The following is a 14,091-nucleotide window of genomic DNA, read 5'->3' as shown; positions in this document are numbered from 1 at the left end:
ATGAAAGCGGACTGCCATGGAAGAAACCTGGTGGATTACTTCATTTAAGTAACCTTACTTTGTTTTGGGGAGGTGTGTGTGCTCCATTCCTCCAGCAAATGCTTCCAAAATAACGTGCCTTGCTTTCCAAAGGACATCTGAAAGGAAAACCAGCATGTCCAGAAAAGGATTCCACCCCCTCAGGACAGAAAGTATCTCTTAAGTGTCCATCTACTTCTCTCTTGAAAAAATACATAGAATTTACTTTGGTATCCAAAGAAGGAAAATCCTCTTGAATGCTCAGAGGGTGTCATCATTTGCAAAACTGCAGCAAACCTAGCTGTTAGCCCTCCTGACACCTGAATAGGTTACCTTGACCATGCAAAGTATCTCATCCGTTGCTGTGTGTTATTTCACATTACAGTGCATGCCAAGCGGTAAGAGAATTTCACAAGAGCTACTAGGAAATCTGGGGCACTGGAGGCCAATTCATTTATCTATTCTTTTGCCATGAGAGCAAAAGAGAAATTAAGAGAATCAAACAACATGGTCAAACTACACCTGTCCCAGTTTTGGCTCTGGTCCCTCTCCCTGGCAGTTATAAACCCAGAGTGCCTTCCAGATATGATTTTGATGACTTAGCTGAAAGTTTGCAGACATCTCCATAAACATCTTTTATAAACCAGATAACAGTTACTACTTAACCCATAGATGCACCAACATCTTTTTGAAGAAGTCACGAGCCATGCAGCAAAGCACAAGAACCATTCAGTTGTGTCTGGAGAGCGCAGCACTCACAGGGGCTTCTGCTACAACTGCTCAGTTCAGTTTCTTTTCCCCTCCGGTTAAAAAAAAAACAAAAAACAACGAACTCATAAGGAGATAATGCCAGTTCACTTCTGAAGTTTTAGCTTTGTCCAAACTGCAGGCCCTGAGTTAATTTGATCTGTCCTCAGGAAGCCAATGCAATTTGATTATCTTTTTTCTTGCAGTCTCTTAATATTTTACTTTGATATAACTTTTCCCCTTGGAGATCACAGAGGGAGGTCTCCCTGTTTTATTCTTGTCAGCTTCAGCTCTTTCTTGATTTCAAGTCCCAACAGTTCATTACATACTCGCATGTTGCGAAACCATCACATGGCACTAGAGGATCTTCCCTTGAAAGTTCTTAAGAGCTTTGGACAGAGCAAAGGTGCTCCAAAGGAGACAGCAGACAGGGAGACTCGGGTTAGGATGCTTTTACCATTCAGGTATTCAGTAATTACAACTACAGACTCCATATTAGGGACGGACAATTTGGACTCTCACTTTTATTAGCAAACTCCAGAGACAGCATGAACATACAGCCAAATCTAGTTAGACCTATCTGCCTAACAGCAGCCGTTACTATTACATAGCCCCAGCCACGTCCTTGGATGTAGGAGGAAGCAGAGAATGCATATAGTTCAGTGTGTGTTGTTGATTTACTCAGCACACCAAAGCAAGTTAAACAGCAAGCCTACCTCCTCGGTGCTGGCTTCACTTTTTCTGGTAGGTCTTCAAAAGGACACATCCCTGGTTTTCAACAGAGCAGTTGCAGATCTGGTCAGGAACACAGGAAGGCAGGCAGAGCCTTCGCTCCGATGGCTAATTTCTCTGGAGAAGTCTTGCCAGTAATGGAAGGCTGCAAACAGAAAAGGTATCAAGATTGCCCAGTACATGTTACTGTAGTTTGGAGGAACAGAACTATACAAGGAACAATGCTACAATCACACAGAATAAACCAGTGAGCACACGAAGAGGCTGGGACCCGTGAGCACCATAACTGGAGAGCTGCAGGCTGCTATTCAGTCTGGCTGGAGGGCAGGTACCATTCTGAACCAGCAACCGGGAGCATGGATCCGTTTGCACAAACTCACCCCAGGTTAGTATCACCATACAGCACCCTCCAGAAAGGTGGGTACCACACCGTCTGGCACCTCAGCCTGCTGTGCGGCCAGCCCTGGCAGCCAGCCCCCTCCGACTTCCTGACCACACATTGCAGAGCACATCTGAAGTTGTACAACCACCACTATACCAGACTCCTGAATTGCTTCTGCTGTAACCAAACTGCCAGGTGAACAGCCTTCAAATCACACCCAGACAAGTCTACAGGCTGGGGGAGAAGGGCTGAGGGGGTGGGAGGGTGGAAATAACGCCTGTGAGAACCTGACAACAGGAACGCCTTTCCAAACAAGAGAACTTCATGTTTTCCTAGGCTGCCATGACTTTGTGTCACCACTGAAGTCATTACAGTCTCTGAAAGGGAACAAGCATTCTCAAAAAGAAGTAATTTACAAGCGGATGTGCGAAGCGCTATCACTACATCAAAAGCCGCATATAACACTGGAGTTCTGCTTAAACAGCTAGGGGTGAGAAGGCCTCTCATTCTCGGCTCTGCAGCAGACTCCTTTACATCACTCTGCCCTCTCTGTCCTTTTTACCACCCGGGCAGTAACTTCCCTACCAAGAAAGCAAGCCTGGAAATTCAGTACAAAGTGTTTCAGGGTTTCCCTATATACAGTATTACCAGACTGGAAAGCCCTGCTTGACATTCCTGCTGGGATGTCAGCTCCAGCCAAAGGCAGTGAGGAAAGAGAAGGGGAAAGACAATGTTGCAAGTAAGAAGTTAAGACCTGAATAGCCACAGGGAACAAGACAAAAAAGTGTAACAAAGCACCTTCCACCTCAAGCAACGGCATAGTGCTGCCTTAAAAAAAAAACACCAACAACCGTGTCATTACACACGGCCAAGACAGGCAAGTGCAGAACTAGAAGAACTGAACAAATATATAACTGGGTTAATTTTCTTGAATTTACTGATTTACTCTCCTGAATGCACGCAAGAGATTTATCACAAAAGCAGTTGAACTCCATTGTATTTCAACAATAGGTTTATTTTAAGAAACATAACATGACATTAAGTAAAAATGCAAAATTGTGCAATTATGGCAAAATGTTTAAAAATCCACACATTTGCCCTCATAGGACTACAGTACTTCTTACTAACATACCTGAGCACTGAATGTTGGATGCCATTTCTAAACAGCCTTACGAATAGGGAGCTCTTCGATTTCTTGTAGAACATACACACGCTGCATGATTGGTGCACCAAAACTGCTTTTAGTTATTAGAAATTTTACTGATGGAACCAAGCGGAAATCACAAAATGTTTCCCTTCAAAGAAGCTAATAATTTTGGAAAAAAGATTTACACTCACATAAGTCCTTACAATGCTAGAAATTCATTTAATAAAGGGAAATAAATGAATGCAGAAAAAATATCAAGTGGGGAAAGTGTACAGATTACTTTTTAAATCTCAGTACCTTTGGTGCAATTATTTTTAATTATTTTTTTTTGTGCTGTGCAAGTTTACTTAAGCCCGACTCTAAAGCAAAACTTTACCGGGAATCTGACTTTCAGCAAAATGTAAAAGCATGTAAGAATTGGCAAAATGTCACAGCTACATTACTGTCTCAACAAACTCCTCATGCAAAAGATTTAGTATATTCTACTCCCACAGCAAGTTCCAGGATTTAGCTTTTAAACACATTACAGACTTGGATCACGCCCTCAGTTTGAATGGTTAAACAGAATGGAGATCTTCCTACTTTAGTGCAGATAAACAAAATTAACAAACCTACTGCAGAATTAACCACAGCATATTGTACTTCTATACATCACATGACCAGTCAATTGCTAACTCAATCCTATTTCATAGTTTCAAGTAATATATTGAAATTTGTTCTACTAAATAAATATAGAAGATTGTCAAAAAGCAGCAAGAAGTCTTGTAAATATTCAACCAAGCTTAAAAAAAACAAAAAACAAGAAAAGTTACATAACACTTCGCAAAAAAAAATGGTTTTACACACAAATGCAACACTGTTAGGGAGGGTGCTTCAGAAAGCTTGCAGCTAGAGGCCTACAACAGCGCAGAGAGCTAGCCAAGGACTAAGGATAACTTTAAAACTAAAATTAGTGTACTTAAAAAAAAAAACCAAACAAACAACAAACTCCTATTCTTGGCTATGAATTTATATATAAATCAGTAGCCAGAAGAAAACTACACAAAGAAACAACACACCTCAACACTGTTGGAAAATGCAATCTTAGCAAGAATTGTCAACTTCAACTTCAGACAAAAAATTCAGGCGCTCGCATTTCAAAGCAGCGGTTTGGTGAATCTCTGGAAAATGAGGTATGTAATGCAGAGAGGCATATTTTTTTTCCTATTCATTTCACAGTTTTTTTGTTTTTGCCTTTTAAACATTTTGTGCAAGAATTAAGAAATAGAACCAGGCGAGTATTTTTTGTGTATTAGAAAAATTCCATTTGGGAACAGTAAGACCACACAGTAAACAAACATTATCCAAATCCTCAGCCATGCCAGGGGGATAAACAATGAGCTAAATATTTGGCTTACTGAAGTATCAGCTGTTAAACCAGATAATGGTAAGCACTTACAGCCAGTGATGGCCACTGCCGTTTCAAGTTAACTGGTTTACTTAGGTCAATTTGAGAAAATAGGGAAGAGTAAGATAACATACTCACAGCTCTGCAAAAATTAGAGCTGTAACAAATTAAACCTGGGAAATTACAGCTGACAGTTTTAGGATTCATCTTTTCCCTTTTAAATCCAGTTTTCACTACTGTAGTAGAGGCTGAACTTTGACCTTATTTAAATCTTAAAAATAAGCTAAATGGTAAATACATACAGAGAAGTGTTGCAATATATTGGATTCCTATTGTGTATCTGCATTTAAGATTACTGAAGCCATGGACACATTGCCAATTTTTCTGTAATACACTGGATAATGAAGACAGCTCAGTAGTGCAAATTTTCACATTGTAGATTAGAATGACATAAAAGGTATTTGAGGGCTTGATTGTGGGGAGAAAAGAAAAATAATTTGTAAAGTTAAGCCACACTTTTCCCAATTACTACAGCACATGCCAACTCTGCACATAGCACTGTACTTCAGTGGAGACAGAATGAACAGTCCACACAAAAGAAAAAAAAAAAAAATCAGTATTATTAAGGCCATATCCTGTCACCATTCTGTGCAAGAATACCACTGCAGTAAAAATGTTATGTTAAAAAAGACAATATGATGACAGGACAGGGCCTGAAGACAGACACATACTCCATGAAAAATAACAGGCAGTCTTAAACAGTAGCATAAGGCTAGCCTATTTCAGACAAACAAGTAGTATAAATGTACTAGCACCATCAACTTTTGGATTAAAGCCCTTTATGGGATGAAAAAAAGGTTTTAAGCAGTGTTTAAAAAAAAAAAATGTTTTTACAGCACTACATCTGTGTGGCAGAAAATAGTGTTGGGATTTCCCTCCCCATCATTAACCTCAATTTCAACAAAAATCTACAGACTGGAAGTGGTACAGCAATCTGAACAGACCTCTGTTCAGTACAAAGGTACTCCATGTTCCAATTCTGACTTGAGTTTTTCCTCTCAAATTGTAGTGCACAAACATCATTATAAACATCTTAGCAGATTTCAAAAACAGTACAAAAAAATCATTATGAATCAGGATCTATCATTCCTGTATGTACTTTCAATCTAAAACATATAAAAAAAAACACCTTAGTGATATTGCCTCAAATTTTACCCGTATTAAAAAAAAAAAAAAAAAAAGAGAGAGGAAAAAAAAGAAAAGTCACTTCAAAACATCTTGGACATCCTTAGCTATTAACGCTAGATTTTCTTTTACTGTAGTGCATAGTTATCCTGGCTCTTCCACTTAATTTGCTCTCAAAAACACCCCTCTAGTATGACATGATTAAGTGTTTACCAGAAAAAAAATGCTGATAATTGCACTTTGTAACCTCCTTCTCATTTCCCAGGAAAATATCAGAAAATATGAAACTGAACCAGTAATCCCTCCCCAGACTGCAACCTTTAAAGAGCACCCATCCCCATACAAAAAACTGTCTGTTTCAGCTTACAATAAATACTGACAGAATTTCTTTGTTTTCTTTTAAGACATGTTTTCTCTAGCATCAGGTTACCACTGAAATCACTAAGGCCTGTTACTGAAAAAAAAAAAAAAAAATTAAATAACTTTCTGAAGACACTGCGGATACAATTTAGCAACAACACATTCAAAATGCCGGCCTAAATCCCAGAGCCTATCTGGAGTCTCATATACTTTTTGCCATTGGTCAGTAATCTCATCATATTGGTAGAGTGAATTCTTCCTGCTGGTTCTGAAAACATGTTCTTCAACAGTGACTTGAGTAGCTCTGACAAAGAGATGGAGTTTATTTTTGAGGAGTACAAGTTTTATATATGGATTAATGGACTGATCACATGGAAAGTCTTTTTTTCGAGTCCACTTATTTTGTTCAATGTCATAGGCCTCTACGGTAAACATACGTTGATGGTTTCCACAGGTTCCAGCTATGTAGTAGATGGAGTCATTGTATACAGTTGCCAAGCCTTGGATTCTAGGCACAGTCATTGGGGTCAAAAATCCCCAGTAATCCTTCTGAGGATCATAGCAGAGAAAAAATTCCCCTGAAAAGAGAGAGGGAAAAACAAAACATAACTTATGCTTCATTTCCAGAACAGTAATTGTGCAGCCACTAAACTTTCAGGTATGTTCTTCCACAGACAGAAGCAGTCTACTAGTTTTTAAAAGCCTTGATTCCATAACAGAAAACCTAGCACCATCGCCTGCCTTCTTCCAAATGCATTACAAAAATATTAACAGTATGAGTAAAAACTAATTTGCGTTTCTACTCCAGCTGAAGAAATGGACATTTGAAGCATATCAGAAATCGTGTTTTACACATTTCCTAGCTATCCTTTACTACCTTCTAAAACATGCTTAGTAATTTGAGTCAAAACCTTTCAAGATTCCAGTCTTGAAGTGTCTGAAGTGTTTGTTTCATTCTTTAACATCTTCAAAACGAATCATCTACAGACTGTGGAGTCTCAGAATTCAGTGCTTGAAAGTTGTTAAATCTAAGCAAATAACTGTGTCTTGTACTACACACAGATTTTGAAGCTACTTTTATCAGGTGGCCAGGTTACACGTTTAGGCTGATTTGCTTAAAAGGATGCCAGGTGAAAACTTGGATGAAGCTACTGATTCATCATTCATTTTGTAATTAGATTATAAAACACCTCTTCTGTTGACTGCACAGATTAGCATCTATAGACTGTATATAATGGAAGTTCAGATGACTGAAAGCTCATGCTCCGCAAACTTGATGAAGAGAACATGGATAAAGACCACCTTGTCTTCTGTAAAGCCCGGGGGAAGAAAGGCCTAACATTTGCCAAATATTAGCATAATTCAAATCATATATAATTTCACACAGCTGTATTAGGAATTTTAACCAAGCTGCTGTGTGATTCAGCACCTCAAACATAACAAAGAATACAGAAATAATACAGAAAAATGGGTGGAACATAGCTTAAGTCCTACAGATAACACATTTTTTGATTATTCATTTTTGCTCCACGGTGTAATATCCTACGACTGATGCTTACATTCCATTGGCATTTTAACACTCTCATCAATCCTTATTGACTACTCCCAACCTTATGAGGTTTCTCTAGAAAAATTATTGAAAGTTAACTTTTTATACTAATTCAGCACAACTCAATCAAGGTTTTATCTACCTCAAATAGAAGAGTTGCTTATTTCCCATAACACAAATATTTATAATTTGCTGGTTAGCACAGCAAAGTAGCTCGCTTGTTTATGTGAGCATAAGGTTGTCGTTTAAACCACTGAAGCACAGAATCAGCACAGCTAGAAGTTGTAATGAAGATGTGCTCCTATTCTACAGGTTGTAGTAATACCCACTTTTTAGCAGTTCTAGGACATGTTTAGAAAAATGAACAAATAGTCTACCAAGTCAAATATTCTTCAGCATTCCTTTTTAACCACCTAAAGCAGACGTCTGACCCAACAGAAGAGACAGACGGAGAGAACTTGCTCAAGTCACAACCAATGAGTCAAACCTCACACAGAAACAATAGAAGAAAGCTCTCTGCAAATCACGTGGAAGCCCACCACCCCTACTGAGTAGCAGGAATGCAAAGTCAAGAAATCAGGTTGACTTCTTCCAGTAAGTAACAGTGACCTTACAGTATTCTCTATCCCTTTTCCTTCCCGTGGTCCAGCTTTGTATGGAGAGTGATCCAGAGGAGGAGTTAGTATGAATCTAAGACCCCAACTTCTGCAGGTGTTTACAGACATGGCCCTTAGCAAAACATAACCAAGATACCACCTCCTCCTTTCTTTCTACTTCTTGGGACTCTTTACTACAGCCTCATAGACCAGTCAGCACTTCTGTAGACTGCTATCTGGCTCAAGCATACATATAAATACATACTTCATAAATAAAAAAGGGAAGAATAAATTATTTGATCCATTCCCATAATCATTGTTTTTATTCATTTAAGAATCAGTATCTAATACAAGAATAAGTCTCATAATTCACCAGAAGGATGTAAAGGTAGCACTGTAATTACTGGCCAAAGAAACAAAGCTAACTAGAAGGAGATACATCATCTTTCTTAGTTACCAGGATGACCTCAAAAAGCAGGGTAGGGCAGGAAACAAAGGCTTACAGTGGTTAATAGACTTTTACAAGTCACCAAGAACACAGACACCAGGAATTTTCACTGGTTTAGCTAAATAAAATGCAAAGTGCTTTTTCATAGGACAATATATTTTCTTCAATGTTAGTGCATTTCACCCAGATTTAATAAAGAATTTTCACAGTAAAATTTAATACTATACTGTTGACTTACAACACCACCAAAATTGCTGTTTGTGCAATAACTCAATACTATAACTTAGCGACACATTCCCAAAGCATGAGAACTCAAGCTGCAACCTCACTCTTCCTCGCCCACTGCTTTCCCTAGCTTTCCTCCCACCCTGTTCTCCCAGGGCACTGTTTTAATGTCCAGGAAACTTGGGGTTTTCTGGGCTGCTTAAGAGAGCACGGACAATCACATTGAACAACCCCCACTTGAGACAAAACACCATATCATCAGTCAAATCACCTTACCCTGTAAAACATAGATGTTATCCTTATATTCCACAGCACTATGAAACTCCATTGCTACCGGCATTGGACAGACAGCCGTCCAACAGTTCTCTCGGCTGTCATAACACTCCACAGACTTGAGTGAGTTTCGCCCATCTCCTTCATAAACGCGACCACCTATTGCATACAGTTTACCACAGCAATGAACCAATTTGCAGCCTATTCTGGCTCGCAACAAAGGAGCTTTCGGAATCCACCTATTGCCAGAGTGATCGTACATCCAAAAATCACTCTCTGCTCTGTGGTCAATGGAGACCTCGCTGCTGCTTGGTCTGTAACCACCCGCAATATAAATATCATTATCAGGAGACACAAGAATTCCAACCTCCCTCAAGTCATTTGGTGGCTTGCATAGTTTAAACACTCTCCCTGTGACCGAATCTAAACAAGGCACTGTTTGCTTCTTTCCTGAGTGTTTGTGGGCAGCATCAAAGCATATGATCATTTCAGAAGCGGTCATTCCAAGCCGTTGTGTATAGCCATTGGCACTATGTTGTCCCTTTTGTACACAGCTTTTGGCCATAGCCTGTGCAAACACGGGAGGGATTTTCTCTAAAAATGTCTCTTCCAACAGAGGCATACGGATGCATTTGGCAAATATTTCTGGAAGGTGCACTTCTCTCTTATTTTGTTCATGCTCAAACCACCTTATAATGCTGTCATAAACATGTTCTTCTTTGTCCACATTTAAATCATCACTGTCGAGTATACTTATCAGTTGGTCTTTTCTTAACTGAAGAAATTCTTGCTCTTTGGTGACACTCAGAAACTTTTTACGAATGTAGTCTTGTGATCTGTCTTTGAGTTCCTGATGACCATAGTGATCAGCAAAGATAAACACCCCAATGGAGTTCTGTGGGTCCAAATGACTGATCATATATTTAGCACACTGGTCTTGTATGGAAGGGATCTGGAAGATACTAGCTGCAGTGAACAAAGCTTGAACGTTGGCCTCTGTCAGCATTACTCTGGAGGTATATGCATAGTTCAATACTAAATGCATTGACTCTGCTTCAACACCAACTATACGAACTTCTTTCTGGGTACTCTCTGTAAGGCCGCTAGTGAACATAGATCTACAAAAGAAAAATATTTAGCAGTTTATTTGTAATTACCTTCTAACTACAGGTATAAGAAATGAAATTATATTGCACAGCTAATCCCAGTTTTTACCCTTATATCAGCACAAATACATTTATCACTGATTTTACACTGTGCTGTTTGGGTACCTAAATTCAAAATCAGTTCTATACTTACTGAAAGAAAAGTGGCAAGCTGGAATTTCTTGCTTAATTATCTCACTAACCCCATATTAAAATTCACAGAGTTTACAAGAAAAGCTCTTGACATATCCAACTTTCAATATGTTATTTCATAAATATAAAAGAAAACAAGTAGTTTAAATACCCTGTTACTGTATTTAAAATACCCTCAAAACTGGAAGCATTTATATTTTGTTTGGGTTTTAAAATCATGTGACAGTCTCTAATGAAACACTCCTTTGATAAAACAGACACTGATAATTCATTGACGTTAAGTGAACAATAATCTTTACTTACTGGGTGCACTATATTCTCGTCAGTTACATGGAATATTAGTATGGGCTTGATTTTTTAAAATTTTCATTTAATGAAAATAAGTTATAGCTCTGCTTTTGATAACCACTAGAACAATGGACTGTTGTACCTGAAATAAGGACTGATTGCAGCAAGAACATTCCTATGACAGGAGAATGTTTTCCCATGATCCACTTCCACTACAATATCTGTCAGTTGTCCTTCATCATACATGGTTTTCAGCTGTTGAAGAATACTACAAGCATGGAAGGGGTCCATTCCACTGCTGACTGTGTTTGAAGAAGGAATTCCGTTCAGTGTTTGTGAAAACTTACTTGGTTCTACAAAGTAAAATTGAAATTGTTTAATAACAAAACCCAGCCAGCCAAAAAAAAAAAAACAACCCCCAAAAAAACCCCAAAACACAAAAAACCCAGCCCCCGGAAACCCACACAAACCAAAAAAAAAATCTATGCGTGAACAAGAATTAGCACAAATTATTATTCTATACCTTCCTCAATGTCACCATCCATCAAGAGCAACATTTTCAAGGCTAAAGATATAAAGATACCTCAAATATATTTTTTTTTTCTTTTCCCAATATACCTGTAGGATTATCATTAACCTATAAAATTATATCCATTAATTTAAAGAAAAAAACCCATATAAATAGTTCACATATTTACGACATATCACTGGGGAGGGGGGAATTAAGTCAAGAATCATGATGCTTAGTGACTTGTAAAAAAGGGAAAAGCAAAGAATGCAGAAGAATAAAATATTCCCCTAACCTACATCACCATTACAAAAGTCTGTATGTATGTACTTTCATCGAGAAAGGCTCCCAGCTTACACAAGTGATGGTTTATAGCACAGACTCATGAAGAAACAGCCCTGCAGTATGTCGGGCAGCAAACTTAAATTCACATAAATCTGTATATGCGTTTACGTGGTTTTCTTTACAAATAAAACACAATCACCGTTTGAGATTTTCAGGTATGAAGGAGCTCACATATCATTGTGAAAACACATGAAGTGGAGCATATGCTTCTAAGTAACATGTGATATGCCTAACAAAGTAAATCCCAAAGTGAAAATTGAGCAATATCTCAAGCACAAAAATCTGTTTTGTAATAGCAACAAAATTTTTACGCAACAGCAACAAAGGAGAGCTAAAAAAAAAAAATCATTGGGGGTAAGAGCTGCAAATCAGGTAAAGCTGCTGACTGCAACAGAGAATGAGTCCAACAAATTTTGGGCAACACAAAGGGGCAAAGAGGATAACAAACAATGTTGATGATGAATAGGAGATTTAAACTCTAACTCGTGGTGACATACAGCAGTTGCAATTTCTCTTACTCAGAATTCAGACACAGGTTTGAACACAGTCACAATTGAATCAGTAGGGATCTGCTGCTGGGCATACATTTCCCATGGCAGGCTTAGGGCCAAATAATGTCAGTGTCTCTTCAAAATACTGGTAGGAAAAAGGTCTTCAAAACACCTTTCCCCCCACCCTCCTCAAATACAACGGTAAATACGTAAAAGGTAGTATTTACAACAGGAGAGTTTACTTTAAACATAGTAACTGAGCTCCAGCATTCAAAACTAACCAATCATTAGGGAAGGGGGGAATTTGTACTTGTACTTACTTAGAAACAACATTAATCACTAGTGAGCAAATTCCAAGTAAATAATACTTTGATAGATCAGTTCCAAGGCTTCCTACCTAGCAAAGCTTTGATGTACATGAAAACTTTGATTTAACTACCACTGCAGAAGAGTTTAAGTTACTTTCTAACAGTGAAAAGGATGTAAAATAGTTCTTCTCTGACCCTGCCAGTCACTTGGGCAATAAGCACATGCGATGAAGGCAGTTTCCAGTGCTGGAATACTCACCTCTATATTCCAGATTTTTTATTTAATCCTTGGCACGACCTACATTACCGCTTTCACCCCATAAAACCTGCCCAGTCACTTTCATCACTTTCCTTTTCCCTTTCCTGTCCCAAACATCGTTTTCCTCTATTAATATTCCTTTCACTTGCACTTCAAAATTTTAACTGTTCCTCCTAGATAGCACCCCAAAATACTCTCCACATTAATTTCTCAGACACCTTTTCTTTCTCCACTACTCCCCACATACACACCTTCATGGGGGTCCTTCATCAGGGACAATCCTACACTTCTCTCTAGGCTCAGCTCCCCTCACGCAGACCAGAATGTAGGGGGTGTCCCTCACCAAAACCCTTTTCGCCCTAACAAAGCCCAGCACCACCGCACACCTCCCCTCAGGCGGTGCTGCTCTCTCCCCACACACAGGCCCTCACTCAGGCGCCTTCTTGCCTCACAGCCCTGACCCCATCCCCCACAGACACCACCCAGGCGCCCTCCTCTATCACCTTCCCCAGCCGGAAGCGACACCCCACACTACAGGCCCCACACCCAAGCACCCCTGCCCCACCGGGCCTCCTAGGGCCCACCCCTCACAGCCACCTCAGCCCACCTCACCCCAAGCGCCCCCTCCCTCCCACAGTGCTCCCCACGGGGCGCCCACCCCGACACCCCTCAAACCCCAACACCACCCCGCCCGACGCGCCCCCCTCACCGCTCAACACACAGGCCCCAACACCCCTCAGCAGCGCCCCCTCCCCGGGCGACCCACCCCACAGACCGCCCCCCGCCTGCAGCCCATTCCCTCGCCCCGGCGGCCCGGCCGCACCAACCTCCTAACGCTGCCATTCTCGGGGCCCCGCTCCGGCAGCGGGAGAGGGGAGGGGGAGCGACCCGAAAGGAAATGTCACCGGCGCTGCTTCCCCTGCGCCGCTCCCTCTCCGCGGCCCGCTTACTACCGCGGAAGCCAACCCCGCTCCTCGCACCGGCCAACCTGGGACGCGCGGATTGGCCGCCGCCCCCGCTGCCTGCCGGGAAATGTAGTGCGGGGCCCGCCGCCGGCGTGCCGTCCCGAGCTCGAGGGGCATGCTGGGAGCTGTAGTTCCGCGGGGGCGGGAAACCGGGGGGGTTGGCCCTCCCAGGAGGCACCTGGGGGGCGCGCGCTCTGGGCGTCGCCTAGCAACCGAGGGGGGCAGGGCGCGCCTCAGGAAGGAGCGGCCATTTTGGGCGCCTGAGGCAAAGGGTGTGTGGGCAGTTCTCGGCACCTTGGCCTGGAGCACTCTCCTCTGCAGGGGCACCCAACAGAAATGGCCTCTCCGCATAAATAAACTCCCCACCCCGCCCCAAATTTCTGCTTCATCAGGGCTTGCACTGCCTCCCTCACATCCGTGCTGACCTGCATCTCCTGGGGCAAACTCTCCTGAAGGGGAGCTGTCCCCCAGAGGCTGTGTGCGCAGCAGGCCGGGCAGAACAGCCACCGTGGTCACTGCTGGAAAACAGGCAAAAGGGGAAAAGAAAATTCCTGTCGCGATCCTGATGCTGAGGGGATGC

General features: G+C 41.2%; 1 protein-coding gene across 2 annotated transcripts; it reads right to left on the bottom strand.

Annotated features, from left to right (window-relative positions):
- Positions 1-2,863: 2,863 nt before the first annotated feature.
- Positions 2,864-13,528, bottom strand: KBTBD8 (kelch repeat and BTB domain containing 8). Of its 2 annotated transcripts, none has more exons than XM_037385130.1 (4): positions 13,374-13,528; positions 10,778-10,988; positions 9,053-10,167; positions 2,864-6,536 (listed from the first exon to the last, which is right to left on the bottom strand). In XM_037385130.1, the coding sequence occupies exons 1-4, from the start codon at positions 13,387-13,389 to the stop codon at positions 6,073-6,075; spliced, it is 1,806 nt and encodes a 601-aa protein (XP_037241027.1). In that variant the 5' UTR covers positions 13,390-13,528; the 3' UTR covers positions 2,864-6,072. The 2 variants fall into 2 exon arrangements, with proteins under 2 accessions (XP_037241027.1, XP_037241026.1); XM_037385129.1 differs by lacking the exon at positions 13,374-13,528 and adding an exon at positions 12,547-13,009.
- Between the last annotated feature and the right edge of the window lie 563 nt (positions 13,529-14,091).

Source organism: Falco rusticolus, chromosome 4 (genome assembly GCF_015220075.1).
Source record: "Falco rusticolus isolate bFalRus1 chromosome 4, bFalRus1.pri, whole genome shotgun sequence".
NCBI classification, from domain to species: domain Eukaryota; kingdom Metazoa; phylum Chordata; class Aves; order Falconiformes; family Falconidae; genus Falco; species Falco rusticolus.
This window is presented reverse-complemented; position numbering and strand designations above follow the sequence as displayed.